We start from the raw sequence: 22197 nt of genomic DNA, 5'->3' as shown, positions 1-22197 counted from the left end.
ACCCCCCTCACCCCCTCCTAAAGTGAAAGTACATTTCCAAAGCCTTCGTTTTGACACGACGATGGGGTTACTTCATAATTTCCATTTTAAACAGAGCCCATTACTCGTGGTTATGTATTATTCATCTGAACTCACTGTGGTATGATCAGCAGATAGACAAGGCCAAACAAGGCAGCGAGCACCAGCGAGACGACCACGGCGCTGGTGAAGTACTCGTCTGGGATCTGGTGGTACTGGACAAAAAGTAACAGTAGTATTAGTACTCTGAGTATACACTGCCAGTCAAGGGTTTGGACACACCCCCTCATTCAATGTCTCAGTGTCTTTTTTTCTTTATTTTTACTACTTTCTACATTTTATTTACACAGAAAACATCAAATATATGAAGTAAGATATTTGGAATTATGTAGTGAAGAAAAAAAGTTCAATAACACAGCACAGGGTGGATACTTTGAGGATTTGAATATCCATCCATCATCCATTTTCTTCCTCTTAACCGGGGGCAGCAGTCTAAACAGGGACTCCCAGACTTCCCTCACCCCAGACACGTCCTCCAGCTCCTCCAGTGGGACCCCAAGGCGTCCCCAGGCCAGAGACGCACACATGTGGACAAAACTGTTGGTCCCTTCGGTAAATGAAAGAAAAACTCACAACAGTCACAGGAATAACTTGAATCTGACAAAAGTAAAAATAAATAAAAATTCTATGAAATTTAACCAATGAAAGTCAGACATTGCTTTTCAACCAGGCTTCAACAGAATTATAAAAAAAATAAACTCATGAAACAGGCCTGGGCAAAAATGATGGTCCCCTTAACTTAATATTTTATTGCACGACCTTTGAGACAAACGCTGCGATCAAACGGTTTGTGTAACAGTCAATGTGTCACGATCCGCATTATTCCTGCCCCATGTTTTGCCTCCTGTCCTGCTCTGCCCCTCCCTCACCTGCCGGAGCTGGGCGGAGTTCCTGGCTCCACCCGCGCGCACCTGCAGCTCATCAGCGCAATCACCACCACCTGCCATGGATAAGAGGAGCCAGGACCAGACACTCGGGGCCAGATCGTCCGCGTGTCAAACGTGACTCTTCCTCCTCGTCTTTTTGTTCTCTCTTGTTACTTTTTGAAGCTGACTGGATTTTTACTTCACTCAGATTCCTGCTCCCTGGACCGTCCCAGCTCCTCTGCCTCCGGCTCTGCTCCTGACCCCGTGTTCCTGCTCCAGTATTGTCCGTCTTGTCTCCACTGCCTTGTCTCGTCCTGGACCCCGGTTAACACCTCGCCTCCCGCTCTGGTCCCCGCTCCCTGCCTCCGTCGCCCCCGGCTCCGTCCCTGTTCCTGGCTCCCGCTTCGGTACCGGTTACTCCCTGTCCCTGCTCTCCGTGACGCATTCCCGGACTCTGGCTCGCACCCAGCTCCTCGCCCCTCGCCGGTCTAACCTTTACTTGTCTGTTATTTCACAAACTGTAAATAAACACTGTAAACTTGCTCCGAGTTTGTCAGATTCAAGTTATTTCTGTGACCATTGTGAGTTTGTCCTGTGTCTTCCCCGGGGCCTCCTCCTCCTGGTGGGACATGCCCGGAACACCTCCCCAGAGAGGCGTCCAGGAGGCAAAAGGAGCAGACTGACTCCTCTCGACGTGGAGGAGCAGCGACTCTACTCCGAGCTCCATCTCTCTGACCAGTAAATCGAGAGCTTTTCCTTTGGACTCAGCTCCTTTTTCACCACAACAGGCAGATACAAATCCACCGGACTGTTGTGGATTTCGAAATAAAATACCGTAAATTTGGGACTATAAGCCGCGACTTTTTTCCTCACGCTTTGAACCCTGCGGCCGATACAACAGTGCGGCTTATTTATAGAATTTTACTGGATAACGGCCACCGGGGGGCGCTCTCTAGCTGTAAATGTAAAAGTGAGACAGACGTGGGGAAAGATTCTGCTCTGAAGAGTTCACTAGTTTTGATTTTGAACGGTCATTTTGCGCATCATGGAAAACACACGAAGAAATGGACATGATAAAGAAGGAAATAGAGCCACTGCGCGTAAGTTTGACCAACAAACAAGGAAATAGAGCCACTGCACGTGAGTTTGACCAACAAAGAAGGAAATAGAGCCACTGCATGTAAGTTTGACCAACAAAGAAGGAAATAGAGCCACTGCACGTAAGCTCGGCATCAATAAATCGAACTTGGTCAATGTAAAAAGACGACAAAATCTCTCAGAGGAAATAAAAGCAGAGGCCCGTGTTGGTACGGCTTTATTTTCTAAACCTGCAGGTGTGTTCATTCCGTGTTGATGTCATGTCGGTGCCAATTTTCAGGCACAGTTTTTAAAAAAGCGTGTCCGTGTATTGTCTTTCTGTGTAAATATCTCACGTTACAATATGAAAACCCGCGGCTTATATTCAGGAGCGGCTTATATATGTACAATATTGATTTTCTTTTCAAATTTAGCTGGTGCGGCTTATATTCAGGTGCGCTCTACAGTCCGGAATTTACGGTACATATGAAATAATTTAGTAGCCATTTCACTTTCTTCTTACTACATAACTCCATAACTCTTGCCCCGTCCTGCGTTGCCTCACCCTGTGCTCTCTGTCCGAGCACTTGTACATGAGCGTGAGCACGTTGAGGTCGGCCGTGTCGGACTCGGTCTGCCGGGCTTCGATCAGGCGCCCGATGTAGCGGTTGACCCGGGTGCGGGGGCTGCTCTGGGTGACCGGGGGCTGGTTGGTGTTGGAGCGGTTGCGTAGTTTCTGTGGAGCTGTGCGCATGGCTCGTCTCTACGGGGAAAAACAACAGCAAGTCAGCGGAGCGGGACGGTCAGCGTGTCAGAGGGTCAGTACAAGCAGGTTAACTGGAGATATTTGGATTTATTTGTTTATGTTGTGAGATTGTGAACTTGTTTTTGTCCTAATTTGTTATTTTTTTCTGCACTTTTCTCTTTTATGATGGTTATTTATGTTTTGATTTGTTGTATTGTCATTTTAAAGTCTGTCTTATTCTGTAAAACACTTTGAATTACTTTGTGTATCAATTGTACTGTACAAATAAACTTGCAGCATGCTAGTTAGCATGCCAGTTAGTTACTCACTGTGTCAAAGCTAATGCTACCATACATTAAAAGCATAAAAAATAAAATAAACAACCTATTAGAATTTAAATGGATTCATGTAAAGACTGTTTTATATCCACATTATTTCAGTTTGTGGCGATTTAATTTTAATATAATTTAAATTTTAATTTATTACGCCTCAAAATTAGCATTAGCTCCCTCCATTTCTAAACACAGAAGTTTGTTTAGTCTTACGCATGCGCCCTGAAGTCCCTGTCCACGGCTTGATCTTTAAATATTATTCATTTTAACGTGACGCCGGAAAAAAACTCACGTTGAACAGGAAGTAGTGACGCTAACAGTGAGGTAGAGGGCACTGTTGTGCAGGAAGTCGATACTTTTGATGCTTATATGCAGCGTAATCGACCTTATATCTCCAGCACAGGCCAATATTCTGTTTTGGTCAATCTAGAACCTAGAAAACACACTCCGATGGTAAGATTTAAGGCCTTGGGTGGAGTTTGATATCGGTTAATCTCTAATTTTATGTGTTTTCAAAGTCCGTGCTAAACTCAAGAGAAAAATACACACAAAAACCTACAGTTATAGCATTATTTGCCCTTGTATTGATACGTATTGTTATCTATCTGTTTGACCTAATTCCTAAATCCTTACGTGTATTGATAAGTATCTTTTTGACCTAATTTTCGAGATACTATCTGTTGTTACGCACGGACATATCTCTCGTTTCTTAGCGTAAAAAACGACGTGTCCAGCCGCCTGACGTCGCTTAAACTAGACTAAACTGGTACGAGATGACACTTTCGACATGGATTTCAGATATTTTTAAAGTTTTTACTGAGGTTTTAATTGCAAATTCCACTACACACAAACACAAAACACACACAAATGGTCACAGGGACAAAACATTGACCTACACTCGTCCCCTGGAGACTGATCTGAACCTCATCCTGAGTTACTACTGCACCTGCCTTAGTCTAAAGTCTCTATTTGTGATAAAACTGGCTGAATCCCAGAGTTGTAATAAATATCCACCTACAAAAGACATAAAAAGACACCAAAACACACAATAAACTCATGGAATAATCAGAATCTTATTGTCTAAACATGTACCGTATTTTCCAGACTATAACTGTCACTTTTTTCAGTTTGTCCAGGGGTGAGACTTATACTCAGAAGCGACTTATATGTGAAATTATTTAAATATATCATTTCAGAGATCCAGAGTAAACTCGTTGCTTGTTTTTTTCTGCTTTATTTATCTGATTAACTGTTAATATCTTACGTTAACAAACCAGACACGTGTTCAGTTCTGTAGCTGAATAAATATTAATGTGTTTTTTATGTATTTATTTTATTATTGTATTTTGATTTTATTACTTTATTAGTAGTAGTAGTATTATTTATGATTAGTTTTGAAGATTTTTAAAGCCGCTCTCCATCTTAAACTTCATCCAAAAGGGCAAACGTGCATTTTTCTGAGCCGTTTGCTGTATAAATATAAATGTGTTACGTTAGCGTGATGTACTGATATTCAGCCTGTTGTTCCACATTTTATTATTATTATTAGAACTTGACTTTAAAGATAAAATGTCTGTTCTTGGTCTCGGATTTTGTAAATTAATTTCCCCAAAAAATGCAATTTATATGTTTTTTCAATATTCTGCATTTTTCACTGGTGCGACTTATACTCCAGAGCGACTTTTTTTTGTGTTAAATGGGACTAATTTAAAGTTTGTAGTGTTTATGTTCAGGAGATAGAACAAGTTTTAAATAATAATGATTTAATATAATGTAATTTTGACATATATAAGTGAAAAATACATTATTGTTGCTGTACCCGCCCCTCCTCCCTGGTATTTAACACAAGCTCAAACAGAACATCTTGGTGTTTTACTGAACGTTTTTGTTTTTTATTCACTTTTATGTGAAGCTGAAGTCAACCTCGTATATTATATTTTATTTATTTTACATACTGTTCACCCACAACAAGTCTCAAACATGAGGGCAGGTCTTGGATTTTGTAAAATAAACTTTCCAAAAAATGCGACTTATTGTTTAGCGCAACTTATACATGTGTTTTTCTTCATTATGGTGCGACTTATACTCCAGAGCGACGTATAGTCTGGAAAATATGGTACATAAATTGGATCTGTGTTACTGTATTTATGTGGCAACTAAAGTAGAAAATGTGTAGAAAGTTGCGTTCGTCATAGCGTGGAGTAAAACTACAATTTCTAGACTTTATATCATTTCAAATATGGTCCGATTTTATCCGATTCGTCTCAGTCCGGCTGCTTTGCTGTTTTCCAGAGCCACGTTTCTTCCGTCTGATCTATTTATAGTCAGTGTTTATATCCTTTACTAAAAATATAGGTGATGCTCCACAACTTCAGATCCAAGTGGAAACAGCTGGTCTAACAAAAACACAAGGTCACACACTGTAGAGCGTCTGAAATAATCGAAAGTATTTTCTCCTGAGTCAACACTACAGATATGCGCTTCATTATACTTTCAAATGGACGCGTTCTCCTCCCATTTAACTTCATTAGTGAGCGCTCCCTGCTGTGCTGTGTCAACCTTTTATAAGCTCCGGGCTCAAGTACAAAAGTGTGTGTTTGTGTGTGTACTGTTTATTTTATTATTTACATTATTGCACTTAAAATCACTTCGCGTTGGTAAAGTACAGAGCTGCGTTTTGATGGTGTCAGTGACGTTCAAGAGTTTTTTTCTTTATTATAGGGAGGGAGGAGTTAGCGTAGCAACTAATTTTGAACAGTTTGAACACATTAGCTCGTGCAAATAACAGTAAAAGGCGCTTTACCTCATTTTTACGGTCTTAAAAATGTGCAAAACTGAAATATTTTGCCGTGGTCCAAAGTTATTCCTCATTTATCATATGCGTTCAGAGCATTTTACTTAAAAATGCAGCACGCAGACACTGAAAACACCATTTAATTGCTTAAAACTTGAATAAAATGAGTAAAAATGGATCTAAATGTGTGCGTAAATGTTATTTTTATCTCTCAAGTAACAACAGAACAGCTTTGAGTAAATAAAAATCAAATATTCTGTGACTTTCTGGGCCAAAAACAACAGTAAAAGGTCTTATTATATCAATTAAGTCAATGTACAACCAGGATATCGACTGAACCGATATTTGGAAGCCGATATCCGATTCCACTATTGGATCGTTGCATCGCTGATCCTAATGACTCACCACAATGAGTTTATAAGCACTTTGCACTTTCAGAGATGGAGCGGAGGTCAAGGTAACAATAACTAGCATCAATAACTAGCATCAATAACTAGCATGCTAACACACGCTCGGACAGTAAAGCTATTATAGATGCAAACAGCAGGAAGAACGGACGTATTTTAATGTCGGGAGCTGGTTTGACGATATATATTTGCACATTTTACTCAAATACAGAGAGAAAATAAGGTGCAGCGTCTTTATTATGTCTAAAAATTAGCATCAAACACCTAGAATATAGATTTTTGTTCTAATGTTACGGTGCAGCTGGACACAAGAGGAACTGCGATAAATATCTGTGTTTGACTCGATGTATTTTTGATTTCTCATTTCACACGAATGGACCGACAAAAGGAAAGTCATTTGAAGTTATTTTGTTTTTAGTTGTATCTACAGAGTTGAACGTGTCTCTCTTTTCTTTCCTCTTCTCGTCTCGTCTGTTTGTCGTGTGGACGCAGTGGTGCAGTGGACTGAATCCTGTCTATTTACTGTGTTTATCGTAGCATCGGACGCACGCAGACAACAAGATGCTCACTCTCTCACTCTCTCCACAGACAGGCCGCTCACTCTCTTACTCTCTCGACAGACAGGCTGCTCACTCTCTCACTCTCTCAACACACAGGCTGCTCACTCTCTCACTCTCTCGACAGACAGGCCGCTCACTCTCTCACTCTCTCGACAGACAGGCCGCTCACTCTCTCACTCTCTCGACAGACAGGCTGCTCACTCTCTCAACACACAGGCCGCTCACTCTCTCACTCTCTCGACAGACAGGCTGCTCACTCTCTCAACACACAGGCCGCTCACTCTCTCGACAAACAGGCCGCTCACTCTCTCACTCTCTCCACAGACAGGCTGCTCACTCTCTCACTCTCTCAACAGACAGGCCGCTCACTCTCTCACTCTCTCGACAGACAGGCTGCTCACTCTCTCACTCTCTCCACAGACAGGCCGCTCACTCTCTCACTCTCTCCACAGACAGGCTGCTCACTCTCACTCTCTCCACAGACAGGCTGCTCACTCTCTCTCACTCTCTTATTATTCACACTACATATTTCCAGTACATATATTCAGTTTCGTCCCAACACTGTGTCTCTTTATATAAAATAATATATTTTTTGTCATCCCCTTTAAAACACAACCATCTTCTGTATCGATGGATAATCCCAGTGAAGCACCTGTCAGACAAATATCAGGGCAACAGAATCTCATTTACTTGTGCGTATTATGAGTGACAGCAGGGACAGACACAGACACAACACAACACAACACACAGGTAACACAGGTAACACAGGTAACACAGGTAACACAGGTGTACCTTATCCCCGTCCTCGCAGTTCATGACATTGGAGAAGGGAATCTCAGCCTTGAACATCTTCCTGCAGTGCATAAGCTGCACTAGTAAGTAGCACACAGTTTTGAACTTCATCTTTTTGGCGGGCTTTATGTCCGAAAGAATCAATCCAGGGAATATCTGTCACCGGATAGAAACAAGGATTAAGTCATGGTACCCTGCACATGATGGTGTAGTATTATGTAAGCGTATAAGAAGAAGGGCTCACAGAAGTAGACACCCATCGCACACATGTTACTGTACACGCTACACGCATGCAACGCCAGTGTGAGGAACTGTGGTAGAATGTGACCGATATATACAACTCTATTAGTATTGTTTTGTAACAGCTGGGCATTAGGACTATAGCCTGGCCAGCCAAACCATCTTTTGTTCTGTCTTTGTCTTTTATGATAAAATCCAGGCAGATTTTTTTTTTTTTTTTTTTTTTTTGTATATTGATAATAATTTTCAGATTTTTTTCTTTTTTTTTGTATATTGATTATAATTTTCCAATTTTTTTTAAAAATCTTTTTTTGTATATTGATAATAATTTTCTTTTTTTCTCTTTTTTTGTATATTTATAACAATTTTCAGATTTTTTTTTTTATTATAGGCCATTTTTTTTCAATATTCAATCACAATTTCAATATTTTCAAAACAACATTCACAATATTATTTCTTTTTTGAGAAGCTTAAATCCAGGCCCGTCAGTTGAAATTTGGGGGCCTGGTGTAAGAAGCCTCACATGGGCCCCCTTTTAATATAAATGAATAAATAGAGGGTCCAATTCTTTGCCCCTTTGTCCCCTCCTGTCGACTCCCCTGCATAAAGCCCGCCCACTTTTGTATAAATATTTGCACAAAGTGAACGGTTGCGGCTGACCAGGCTAAGAAGCATATATTTATTCATAATTTTACTGGGATAATATGTACAAACCATAGACTGTATAAAGAAGTGGACTGAGCGAGTGTGACGTCGCCCAAATTAAGCTAATCGAGGCTAGCAGTTATAGCGGCTAATTTGGAGCTGATTTGCATATTTCACATTCTGACGAGATGTATCATAGCAACCAAAGAGCCAATCCAGAGCGAGGCTGTTAACGGTAACGCTCTTTCCCGCCTGCACCACTGATTTAGCAACGCTGTCACTCAAACTGGCTGCTAACGGGAGCGGGAAGGTGATTGTTTTGTCCGTTATTAGCGTTTATATCTTTAATTTACAGACGCAATAGTGAAATAAACACACTGGAATGACGTAGAGCGGGTCAATACGAACATTTTAAGACCAAAATGACGAGTCTGACCGCAGCAGAGTCGACGGAGCTTATTTGAAACGTGGCTGCTAGCGGGTTAGCTCTGTCCATTTACATATACAGTCTATGGTGGAAGCTTACAACAACATGGCAGCAGCGACTTAGCGTAGCAGTGGGGTATGTTGCATGTATAGGCTGAATAATATAGTCCCTAGGCAGGAGTAATTAAAGCCACTAGTGAAGTGCGGAGCCTATCCAGCTTAGCTTAGCTTCTCTGAGCCGTGCCTTTGATGAAGCCTAACCATCAGCACCATTAAGAGGATTAGCAAAGTCTTATAAAAAACACTGAGATTTTACAGGTTTTAATAAGCGCGACTGGTACTTCTATTTCTATACGGACTGGATGTTGCGTAACTGAAAGCTAAAGGGACCTAGCATAGCAGAGGAGAACACAGCGCCGGCACAAGACTGAAATTCCCTTCCAGCTGTAGCGGGACATCTGTCTGTGAGATGTACGTTGAGGGGGCCCCTGATGGAGAACGTGTAAAGCGTCTGTGGAGCTGTTCAACGCACTTCACATCTGCGTACAGGGCTGTTTATGTGTTTGTTTACTCTGTCGGTCTGAGAGTTTTGGTCCAAACAAGCCCGGAGGTGACAACTTTCAGCTAGAAATGAGACCCAGTGCTTTTGTTTTGTTGTCGTATTCAGTATTCAACACTTAAAGGAGACATATTATGAAAAGTGGAGCGATGTTTTGATCACCTGTCCCCGCCCACTGCGCTTTATACATGTTTATAATAAAAAATGAAATACTTGCTATAGTTAAACGTAAAAAACGAGAAGCAGAAGCAGAGAAACAGTTCTGCAGTTTGGACAATTATTGGTAAATTTATGCAAGGGTGAGGCGGGGTAAGTGTCTTGCCCAAGGACACAACAACTAATGATGTTTATAATGATGTTCGAGAGCAGGATTCGAACCGCCAACGTTCAGATCGTGGATAAACGCTAAACCAACTGCGCTACCAACGATCGTCGCCCCAATATCGCAATCTTACTTAGACAAAAAGCATAATATGTCTTCTTTAAATCTTTTTTTTTTAAATTTTTATAGCTTTGTTTGTCACATCGGCTGTTTTGAAAGTTGTCGGGATTTGTCCAAAGATTCTGTAACCGAAAGTGAAGTTACAAGAAATACAGGGGAAAAAAGGCATCGTGCGTTAGCTAGCTTTGACATATCCGTTCACTTTTAAGATAGCGAATTGGACGTTTTAAGCGTGATTACGTAACTGGACGCTCGCTCGTGGTAATAGCTGTTGCGCTTTACCTTTCGTCGGTGAGATGGCACTATAAAGAAAGTCTCGATCTCGTGTTTTTGGAGGAAGGTGTTCCGCTCGTGTCCGTTTCCAGGCTCCACTTCGTAATCTCCGTTGAGGCACTCCAGCGTGGTTCTGGTGATGTGGACTTTTCTGTAAATGATAAAAATAAATCAGACTTATATAGTGATGTTTTGGACACTAAAAGAGGCAGGACAAACGATAAGAAACGGTAGGAAACGATGGTGGGACTCATGGGGAATGTCACGTGGAACAGGTGAGTTTTTACAGGTGATTTGAGGCGCCGGTAAGAGTCTGAGGTCCTGATGGATTATGGGATTCCAGAGGGTGAGGGAGGCCACAGCGAAGGTTCGTTCCCCCGAGGTCCAGCGCTGGGGTGTAGTGTCCAGATTAAATTTAACCAGGAGTGAGTAAGAAGAGAGATGAACCAATCCAGGCTTTTCAGTTCTGAATACTAATAAATATACATCTTTTGAGCACCTTTAGAGCACCTTCTGAGCGCCTTTAGAGCACCTTCTGAGCGCCTTTAGAGCACCTTTAGAGCACCTTCTGAGCACCTTTAGAGCACCTTCTGAGCACCTTTAGAGCACCTTCTGAGCGCCTTTAGAGCACGTTCTGAGCACCTTTAGAGCACCTTCTGAGCACCTTTAGAGCACCTTCTGAGCGCCTTTAGAGCACCTTCTGAGCGCCTTTAGAGCACCTTCTGAGCGCCTTTAGAGCACCTTTAGAGCACCTTCTGAGCGCCTTTAGAGCACCTTCTGAGCACCTTTAGAGCACCTTTTGAGCACCTTTAGAGCACCTTCTGAGCACCTTTAGAGCACCTTCTGAGCGCCTTTAGAGCACGTTCTGAGCACCTTTAGAGCACGTTCTGAGCACCTTCTGAGCACCTTTAGAGCACCTTCTGAGCACCTTTCAAACACCTTTTAAGCATCTTTTGAGCACCTTACATTTCAAGCACCTATCGAGCATCTTCCAAGCACCTTCTGAGCATCTTTTGAGCGCCTGCTAATCTGTTATATTTGTCTGGGTGTGATTTTTATATGGGACATCATCTTTTTTTACCAACCCTTAAACTAACCTCGAACCCCTAACCCAAAACAAATCTACCCACGGGTACAAATAAAGTAACTTTGTACTTTGAACCAAGAGTAAAGTCTGAATTCACCGCTATAACTGCTCTAACCTCGATGAGCTTCATTTGACTGGAACCTGTGCAGTCGCATTCAGAGCTCAAACTGATCACATGCGCTTCTGTTTTGTCACACCTCCATTATGACAACTCACTCTTCTTCATTGTCAATCAAACACAATCGCATCGTCTTCAGCTAAAACGGAGAACTGCTGCGAGGCTACAGACTAGAACGACACTGACACATCCGTCGTGTTCTCCTCACTCTTCTTTGGCTGCATTTTCAACACAGAATCGGGTTAAATGTTCCACGGGCAAAGGTCAAAACATCTTAGAACAGCACGACCCACTGAGACTCACCTGTGTAAACTCGTCTTTCGTCGCTAATCTGTTTTAATTCCCCTATGTATTTTACTCTATTTTTATTTTTCATTTTTCGTTTTTTGTGTTTTTTTCTGATTGGATTTTATTTTTATTAATATGAATATTTTTAATCTGTAAAGCGCCATGTGAACAGCCCCGTCACCATAACAAATAACGCTACCGACAAATATCGCGATAAACGATTATATTGAAACTACTTTATGCGACTGACAAAATGACAGTAAAGCAACACAATCCCGGAGAAACATTTAAAAATAAACAGTATCATTAAAAGACACAAACTGCAACCGTAGACTGTGTAAAGAAGTGGACTAAGCGAATGTGATGTCACCCGTGGCGTTCAGATCCGGTCAAATGAAGCTCAACAAACCCCAGGATCATGTGGAGCGGGTTAATACGAACATTTTAAGAACGAAATGGCGTCCGATAGCGGCAGTTACGGAGAGAGGAGCCAGAGTCAATGGACTGGGAACGCGGCGGGCGGCGGGTTAGCTACGTCCATTTACATATACAGTTTATAGTAGCAGAATGAAGCACTAATTAGCCATAGAAGTGACTTTTTCAACCCTCTACAGCTCAAATCTTATCCTATTCCAACAAAAAAAAACACAAAAAAATATGTTTTTCCAGATTATGTTCCAGATTATCGTCCCAGGTCTATTTGTGAGCTGGTACTCTATAAATAAATGTTCTTACTTGCAAATTCTGAGATATTTTGGACCTCATATTGTGACCTGAATAATGCCGGTTATCGATGAACCTAATCATTTTGACCTCCTGACAGTTCCAAGATGGCGGTGTGTGGTCGTCGTCGTGTTGTACTGACCCCGGGAGTCCTCCTGCCTCCATCACGTTGGCCAGAGTCACGTCATTGGACCAGACGTCGTACTGCCACTTCCTCAAACCCAGCACGCCACACAGGACGCGGCCCGTGTGCAGACCCACGCGCATGTTCAGGTTCACCTCAGTGGCCTCGGCGACTGACCTGTGCAACAAATACAAAATAATAATAATAATAATAATAATAATAAAAAAATAATAATAATAATAATTCTCTTTCAGATGGGAGTGAGGGTAGTTACGCACATATATATAAATAAATAAATACATAATAATAATAAAATAATAATAAATAATAATAATAATAATGATAATAATACAATAAAAAATAAAAATATAATAATTTTTAATAATAATAATAATAATAATAATAATAATAATAATAATAATAATAAAATATTTCTCTTTAAGATGGGAGTGAGGGTAGTTACACACATATATATATAAATAAATAAATACATAATAATAATAATAATAATAATAATAATAAAATAAATAATAATAATAATAATAATAATAATGATGATGATAATAATACAATAAAAAATAAAAATATAATAATAATAATAATAATAATAATAATAATAATAATGCAAGGCTAAAGCTTTTGAAATGTACTTTCTCTTTAGGATGGGGGTGAGGGTATTTACAGACATATATACAAAAATTAATATAAAATAAATACAATAATAATAATAATAATAAATAATAATAATAAAATAAACATAATAAAAAATAAATAAAATAATAATGATGATAATAATAATAAAATAAAAGCTATTATTAATAATAATAATAATAATAATAATAATAATAATAATAATAATAATAATAATAATAATTTTAACAGACTTAATATATTTGGATTATTGGATTTAGCGATAATGGGGTATTTCTACAAACTTCACTGTCCCCCTCACAGGCCAAACCAAACAAAATAAACTGATTATAATAAAGGCAACCCTGAAGTAAAAGGCCGTATATGGAGATATGTTTGTGTAGGACACTCAGTTCCTCAAAAGTTAGAAGTTCAAGATTTCCATGTCTCAGAAATAAATAAAAACAAATATTTTCTTCTATAATTAAAGCTGCACTGTGACTGTTTCTAGTGGAGCATCCGCCACTTGCTTGTCTCCATGAAGATGTTGCTGTTTTGCCAAGAAAGTTCCACAAAATGGCATTAAAATGACATATCTTGTGTTTTTCCAGGCATTTTTATTGCTAAAAAAGAAAAACGTGCATTGTTACAGTGAACTGGCTCCACAGATCTGACCTCCGGAGTGTCACTAGGGTTTTAATGCCATAATGTTCCAGGCAAAGCACGAAAATCTCCATAGAGACGAGCAAGTGGCTTATCCCCACCAGAAAAGTTACACAGTGCACCTTTATAGCTCCAATATGACGCTGTTTTCTCTGTTCTAATGTCGTTTCCTCGTCACACACAGACCTGGAGTTGTGTTTTGTTTTTTTTTGTTTCATTCACACAAGTTTAACACACAAACCTGCAGATTTAGGCTGAGTTCTTTTCTCAAACGCTCTGTTCCACCTTGTGATGTCATCATGTGGTAATACAGGAAGTGCTCCACTGTGTTTTTAATCATGTTTTAGTCATTTGGATCATTTCAGACATGGAATAACCACTTTTCTCTACTGAACTAAAGGTAAAAGGAGCTGTTAACTTGAAAAAAAAAACCCAAAAAACTACCACTTCATGACATCACAAGGTGGAACAGAGCGTTTTGAGCTTTGCAGACGTAGACAAATGATAATAAAATGTTACTCAACCATTTGAATGAAACAAAACACAACTCCAGGTCTGTTTTTGATGATGTAACAACATTACAACACGACTTAAAGCTCAGAACTGTCCATTTTGTGCAACTTTAAGTCACTTGTAATAAAAACAGGCAGCGTTCGTGTTGTTCGTGATAGAAATGAGCAGTGGAAATGTGCCGGTCTGTGCGCCTTCTGCTGATGAGCTCCTTCAAATGCTCCGTGTCAGATGGCCGTAGCAGCACACATGGCTATTCCGGCTGCAGATTGTCCTACTTTAAAATATTCTCTCGTGAGGATTTCAGATAAGAACGCTCACGACGGAACGAACACGCATGACTTTGAAAACCAGCTGCCAAACCTACAGATTTACTTCTTGGCGTCCACTTTTTTTTTGGGGGGGGGGGGCTAGTTCCTCTCTGAAAATCTGGTAACTCTGGTTTTAAATTGTGTGATTTCTTACGTTATGGTGTCGATCATGTCCAGCCCCATCTCCACGCAGCAGTGGGCGTGGTCCGTTTTGGGTTGGGTCAATCCGGAGACGCAATAGTAACAGTCGCCCAGAATTTTGATCCTCCTGCAGTGATTCTCCTGTAACGAAAGGCAAAAACGGTGGACAAGGTTAGCAACAAAACAAACAGCAGGGTCACCTCATTTTACTTTGTTTTTCGTTGAACTTTGAGTCACTGCCTTAAGGATATAACCTGCTGTATAAAGTCTATTTCTAGTATAACCTTCGCCGTGGCGTTTACCTACTGGACAGCGACTTTATGGGTCCTTTTTTCAGAGAACTGATTGACTTTGCGCCCCAAGAAAAGAAGAAAAGCTGATGTATTGTCCTGACAGTTGTCCCTCACTATATCGTGGTTCATCTTTCGTGATCTCACTGTTTCGTGGATTTTTTTACTGCAGTTTTTCCTGCTTTTTTACATCGTACGAATGTGCATTGTGTTCTGCGTCCTGATTGGCTAAAGGACTCGAAACCCTTGTCCATCAGTCTCCTCAGTGTGACTCTGAAGTGCTGTACGTTTGCAATTTGTTTTCTCCCCGACAAAACCCACAATGTCGATGAAACGTTCTGCACCGACAAAGACGCCGACGAAGGTTTGAACTTTGAGAGAGTTTAAACGAGAGAGAAATGTGAGAAAATGTTAACGCCTGTGTGAGAAAAGTGTATAAAGTGTGTGGTGAGGGGTTTTACAGACAAAAACATAGAGAATAATTGTACAAAATAAAGCTGATGACTCAGTTTTAGAACGTAAATATTGAAATACTGAAACCAAAGCTCAAGTCAAAGAAAATTTCCAATCTGTGAACTGGACTAAAAGTTTTTAAAGTGAAACTCATGGAAATGTCAATTATGAAATGATAAAAATGACTTTAAAACAGGGACGCACCGATAAGATACTGTTATATCCTGATTGTAAATATAAACTGATGTTATACGACTTTTTACTGGTCACTTTTATTTATATATACGGTTGTTTTGTAGATACTTTGAGAGAGAAATAACACGTACATAACACTTTTGGAACAGTTTTGTCATATATATTGTCTTGATATCCGCAGATACTTAAAACTTTAGCCTCAGAATCAATATCAAAACGGAGAAAGTCGTATCCGTGCGTTTTTATTTGTAAAACACACATGTCAAACGCAGGCCTGGGGGCAAAATCTGGCCCGTGTGTAATTATATTTGGCCTGTGAGATCATATCAAATGCGCATTAGTGTATAGAGCATGCACCATGAATACTACAAATCCCAGAATGCTTTGCTAGTGCAGCGGCGCAGTCGAGACCAGTAAATCAGTGCAAATTGAGCTTGAATATTTGTTTTCTCTGCGCATTTTTTTTACTACAAAGCGTGGACTGTTAATAGTTTGAAAGTTGAATTTTCAGTGAAGGAAATTATAGATTTTTTTATTGTTTTTTGAAGAAATATTTACTTTAAAAAGGAGCTGGAAAGGCCACAGAGAGAGACATTATTTTTTTTATTTAAATGAGAAACGAACACTCCTGATGCGTCTTTTATTTCGGATTAAATTTCTCAGATGTTTGTAATATCGAGCTCGAGTTGTTCCAGATTTTGCGTTTAAGATGAATTTGTTTTACGTGTTTAATTTAATTTGTCTCCGCATGAAAAGGTGCAGTCAGTTTTTAAATAAATATCGAGTTTGTCCCGTGAATCTGTCTCAGTTTTTAGTTTTGTCCCGCTGTGAGTTTGAGTTTGTTGCCTCCGTTCTTACGTAAGACGACCCGCCTTTTCATTGACCTGACACGTAAAAAAAACACCTCAGTACTAAAAGAAAAACTCAATTCTGTCAGTTCTACTACGAATCCCACCTGGACGACTCTACGCCTCGCTCAGCTCATAACTGATCTCTGCGAAAAAACGTCAAGACAATAACACGTTTGGATTCTGTCAGATAAAAAAACAAGTCTGAAAAAACAACTTTGAATCTTCTGCCCTGTCGCGTCGCACCGTTAGCCTCTCGTACACCTGCGCTAACTGTCCACCGCTAACATGTTTTCTACTCCTCGCCCGTCCATTTCAACCCACGTGGAAACACACGGCTGCGTTTTCACAATACGTTCCCGAGAAGATGTTCCGCGTTGATTATCCCTCGAAAAAACACGCTCACAAATAGAAACCATTATCAGAGGCTACGAGCGACGCATTCATTTCCCCGTGTCTCGTAGAGGCCCTTTTTCGGTTTCCATGGAGGTAATGGGATCACTGGCCGCGCATGTGAGGAGCACAAAGACTCATAATTATGCACATCGGTGGGCTCGAGACAAGATGGAGGCTCTATTTTTAACGCGGGAGGCATGGGAGTAAAGCTAGCACGCGCACGCTCTCTCTTCGGGCGCACACCGGCGGAGAGGGGACGGGAATATATCAAGGAACGCGCGAAGGTACACGGCGTAAGACTCGCAGACGAGACGGTTCTGTGTCTCTCGGAGTCTGTGTTTATAGATACGTAAACACAACGGAGACATTTACGGCGCGAGTTCTGTTTTTCATCCGGACAGCTGTTTGGGATACAAGCACTCTGAAGCGGGATTTGATCCAGCGACCTTCTGATTATGAGGCGACTCCGCGCTCCGGCCGCTCCCGATAATGTCCCGTTAAAGGAGAAGACGTGTTTTTTCAGGTGTTTAGCGTTTAGTTTGACTACGGTAAATGGTAAGTGCTTTATATAGAGTTTTTATCACCTTCAGGGCACTCAGAGAAGCACTTTACACCGAGGAAGTATTCAGCATTTACACACAAACACACACACAGACACACACAGACGTACAACAGTGTGCGCAGACGCTAGGGGCAACAACAGCGTTCATCTGCGGGAGCCGGAATCGCACCGCCAACCTGTGGATCAGTGGACGAACGCTCGACCAAAAATAACCCGCAAAAGTCGAAATCCGTGAAGTATCAGCTTTATTTTTTATTATTCTCTATGTTTTTGTCTGTAAAACCCCTCACCACACACTTTATACACTTTTCTCACACAGGCGTTAACATTCTCCCTGGAAATAAGTTTTATTAAAGCCAAAGGAACCACATTTCCATGGAGACGGGCCGAGTAACAGTCAGGTTTGTGGAGATGCGAGCCAACTCACAGTATAGACACATGTTTTTTTCAACTTTTTTGTGCAATAAAACCGTCCGAAATGAAGAACATCTTTTTTTTTTTTGTCTATTTTTGGATAAAGAGTTACACGGTGGGGCTTTAAATACAATTAGCTCAGTTAATTTAGCAGATTTAGCGTGTAGCGTTTATCTCAGGGTCACGCTCTAAAAATAACCCGCGATAAACGAAATCTGTGAAGTATCATCTTTATTTTTTACATTATTCTCTCTCTTTGTCTGTAAAACCCCTCACCACACACTTTATACACTTTTCTCACACAGGCGTTAACATTTTCTCACATTTCTCTCTCGTTTAAACTCTCTCAAAGTTCAAACCTTCGTAGGCGTCTTTGTCGGTGCAGAACGTTTCATCGACATTGTGGGTTTTGTCGGGGAGAAAACAAATTGCAAACGTACAGCACTTCAGAGTCACACTGCGATCCAACGTTTATGTAAATTTGTCTGAACACATTCTGTACTGGACAGGAGACACGGCACGGAGGAGACTGATGGACAATGGTCTACAGTCCAACAGCCAATCAGGACGCACGACACAATGGTCTACAGTCCAACAGCCAATCAGGACGCACGACACAATGGTCTACAGTCCAACAGCCAATCAGGACGCACGACACGATGCACGATAAGGGGTAAAAACACTGAAATTTAAATAATAATAATACATTTTATTTGTTAGGCGCCTCTCAAGGTCGCCGCACATCAAGACACCAAAATAGTACAATACAAAATGAAACAGTGTAAAATGACTAAAAATACATTTAAAAAACAAATATAGATTAAAGCAAATATAGTTTAAAAGACAGTGCAGTTTCTGTGTCGTCTGCTCCTCCTGCCGCTGAACATGGAGCCAATTACATCCAGAATCACTCATGAATAAACAAAACTGAAAAGATTGAGGCTTTGCGGTTAAATACTCGTCATGAATTTCAATAAAAAAAACATCTCTGGGCAGTAGTTTAAAGGTTCTATATTACGCAAAACTGACTCTCGTGAGGTTTTAGTCGTGTTCTAATGCTGTTACGTCATCAAAAACAGACCTGGAGTTGTGTTTTGCTTCATTCACACACATTTGAGTACATGTGTTTTTAGTTTGTCTACATCTCCAAAGCTTAAAACGCTCTGTTCCACCTCGTGATGTCATCAAGTGGTAGTTTTCAAGTACAGTTTGATCATTCGGGGGCCGGAAATGATCCAAATGATTCTAGAAATGAAGGTGTGTGGAGTTTAAAAACACAGCGGAGCACTTCCTGTATCGCCACATGATGACATCACGAGGTGGAACTGAGTGTTTTCTGCGAGCGAAGACCTCGACGAAGCTTAAATCTGCAGGTTTTTGTGTGTTAAACGTGTGAATGAATAAAAAAAAACACAACTCCAGGTCTGTTTTTAATGAGAAAACACATCAAAAAACAGCGTAACATGAGCGATTTAAAGAATAAGGCTAAAGTTCACAAACTGATAGTAAAAAGCTAATTATTGACCTTCTCCTCAGACAGAACACGTCGGAGTTTGACCTGAGGTGGCCCCGTGTCCTCCTGACCTGGTGGGGGTACGTGAGGACAGAGGCTGAAGGTAATACATGTAAAGAATCTGCAGCTATAGGCGTCGGGAAAGCCCTCGTACTTACACTCGCCCTGTACTTCTCCCGCGCTAATCGGACTGCGCGGCTTAGGATCTGATTCAGAGCGGGATTACCTCCACCATGTGACTCCTCCACCGCTGTATGCAATCTGTAGGCTCATTAGCGTCGGCAGATACGGGGAAAGCGCGCATGCTAGTTAGGCCTGTCGTTATAGCGAGTTTTGAAGTGAAATAAAGCCGTACTGCTGAATAAATACAGACAAAACAACTCACAACACGTGTTTTTTATCGACGTGTAAAGCCCCAGCCTCAGATTCACTCACGGAGCTGGTTTATGTAAAGACCGTTCACATCAGAGAGAGGACTTTTAGGTTCAAACTGGATTTCAGCAGTGAAAAAAGCAACACACACTCATTAATTCTGCTTTCTGATTGGATAATAGTCTTAAAAAAACCCAAAACATCAAATTATAACATAAAAAAACTTGGACGTTCAGTGTTTTTTGTACAAATAAATCATTACAATGTTATGAGGAAAGTCATATTTGATTTGAAAGTGTTCGGTTACTTAAGTAAAAGTACAGATATCAAAGCAAAAAATAAAAAGTGTCAGTTGAAAAATCTACTTAAAAGTACCGATACTAGAACAATAAATAAATAAATAAAGTAAAAATATCACATGAACAATCCATTTAAGTAAAAGTACAGATACCAGAGCTAAATAAATAAATAAATAAATAAATAAATACATAAAGTAAAAGTATCAAATGAAAAAATGTATTTAAGTAAATGTACAAATACCAGAGCAAAAAAAAAGTAAAAATATCACATGAAAAATCAACTTAAGTAAAAGTACAGGTACCAGAGAAAATAAATATATAAATAAATAAAGTAAAAGTATCACATGAAGAATTTACTTAAGTAAAAGTGCAGATACCAGAGCAAAAAAAAAAAAAAAGTTAAAGTATCACATGAATAATTGACTTATGTAAAAGTATTAAAGTACCTGTTTAAAAATGTACTTAAAGAGTAAAAAGTAAAAGTATTTCACACAGATTTTGAGTCTTATAAAACTTCAAATGTGGTGATTTTGATGTAGATTTGTGCAGAATTTTGTTCAACAGAAACAATTTAATCACTTGTTTTCCAGTTGTTTTTATTTGTATATTTTTTGTGAACGTGTTAAAAATAAAACCCTCAACCTTTTCAGCACGTCTCACACGAGAATAAAAATACTTTTAATTTTCAGTCCTGTTCAGAAATGTAGTGGAGTAGAAAGTACAGATACTGCTCTCAAATGTACTCAAGTAAAAGTTAAAAGTACAGATACCTACATGTTATACTTCTGTTCTGTCACTTAAGTAAAAGTACAAATAAAAAAATTTAAAAATAAAGTAAAAATACCACATGAAAAATTTACTTATGTAAAAGTACAAATACCAGAGCAAAATAAATAAATAAAAATAAATAAATAAAGTAAAAGTATCATATGAAAAATCAACTTAAGTAAAAGTACAAATACCAAAGCAAAAAAAAAAGAATAAATAAATAAAAATAAATAAATAAAGTAAAAGTATCACATGAAAAATCAACTTAAGTAAAAGTACAAATACCAGAGCAAATAAATAAATAAATAAATAAAAAGTATCACCTGAAAAATCTACTTAAGTAAAAATATTAAAATACCTATTATTAAAGTACAGATACCTACATGTTATATTTATATTTATCAATGAATCCTTGAAAACAAATATGAGCTGCAATAAAATAAACAGCAAAACGACAGATTTAGCTGTTTGTTTGTCTCTATAACGAGTCATAAACGTTGTGCAAATGCCATTTTATACACAAAAACACCAAAAAGTAGTAGTATAAGTATTATTAAACATATCGATATCGTGCGTATCGTGGCAGGTCTAATGCTCTGCTCATTATTATTATGTAACAGCCTCAGACACAGAGACAATGCACCAGGTGTTAAATTGGTGTGAAAACTGAATTCATTATTTAGTCACTAGTTTTACACGAGTCCAGCGTCAACACGGCGGCAGGCTGCTGTGTTTGGTTTGGGTTTAGTCTGGTCCGCACTGACGGGAGACGACCGGGACGCCGCAGTGATCCAGGCACCTGCTCGTCAGGCGGCGTTTTGTATTTATAGCATCAACTGTATTTGAGACGCTGTAAAATGATTCTGTGATTAACGTTTCCTTAGCGTTCGTTTAAGGGTTTTAGTGAGAACTGTAGTGTTTTTATTTGTCAGAAGATTGTGTTAGAATATTCCGATGTAAGTGTGGGACGTGTCATCAGGTTTATTTCACAGAAACGTGGCTCATTAGTCTTAGAATTAAATAAACTTTTCTTAAATTTAACAACAATACATCAGTTTAGCCGTGCGTCATGTTTGTCAATCATCTGTTATGTTTTTTTTCATGATTTTTTTTTTCTATGACTATGGAACAGCGCCCTCTGTCTGTCAGATCCTCTCAGTCTTTAACACAGTTTAACCCGGGGCTGTCCAAACTACGGCCCCGGGGCCAAATGCGGTTCTCAGACCAATTTTTGTTGGTCCTCACGCCTCCTCCTA

At 39.7% G+C, this 22197-nt stretch overlaps 1 protein-coding gene across 1 annotated transcript in view; it reads right to left on the bottom strand.

Moving 5' to 3' along the window:
- Positions 1-22197, bottom strand: part of LOC117385348 (adenylate cyclase type 1-like) — a 92701-nt gene that overhangs the window by 17863 nt on the left and 52641 nt on the right. The window contains exons 5-10 of the mRNA XM_033982648.2: positions 14845-14972; positions 12595-12753; positions 10246-10387; positions 7652-7807; positions 2587-2784; positions 136-233 (exon numbers count right to left, since the gene is read on the bottom strand). Of these exons, the coding sequence (XP_033838539.1) occupies positions 136-233; positions 2587-2784; positions 7652-7807; positions 10246-10387; positions 12595-12753; positions 14845-14972 (881 nt within the window). The remainder of the gene's footprint in view (positions 1-135; positions 234-2586; positions 2785-7651; positions 7808-10245; positions 10388-12594; positions 12754-14844; positions 14973-22197) is intronic.

The sequence above is a fragment of the Periophthalmus magnuspinnatus genome, chromosome 17, assembly GCF_009829125.3.
Source record: "Periophthalmus magnuspinnatus isolate fPerMag1 chromosome 17, fPerMag1.2.pri, whole genome shotgun sequence".
Classification (NCBI taxonomy): domain Eukaryota; kingdom Metazoa; phylum Chordata; class Actinopteri; order Gobiiformes; family Gobiidae; genus Periophthalmus; species Periophthalmus magnuspinnatus.
The sequence above is the reverse complement of the archived record's forward strand: the minus strand, read 5'-3'. Positions and strand labels throughout refer to the sequence as shown.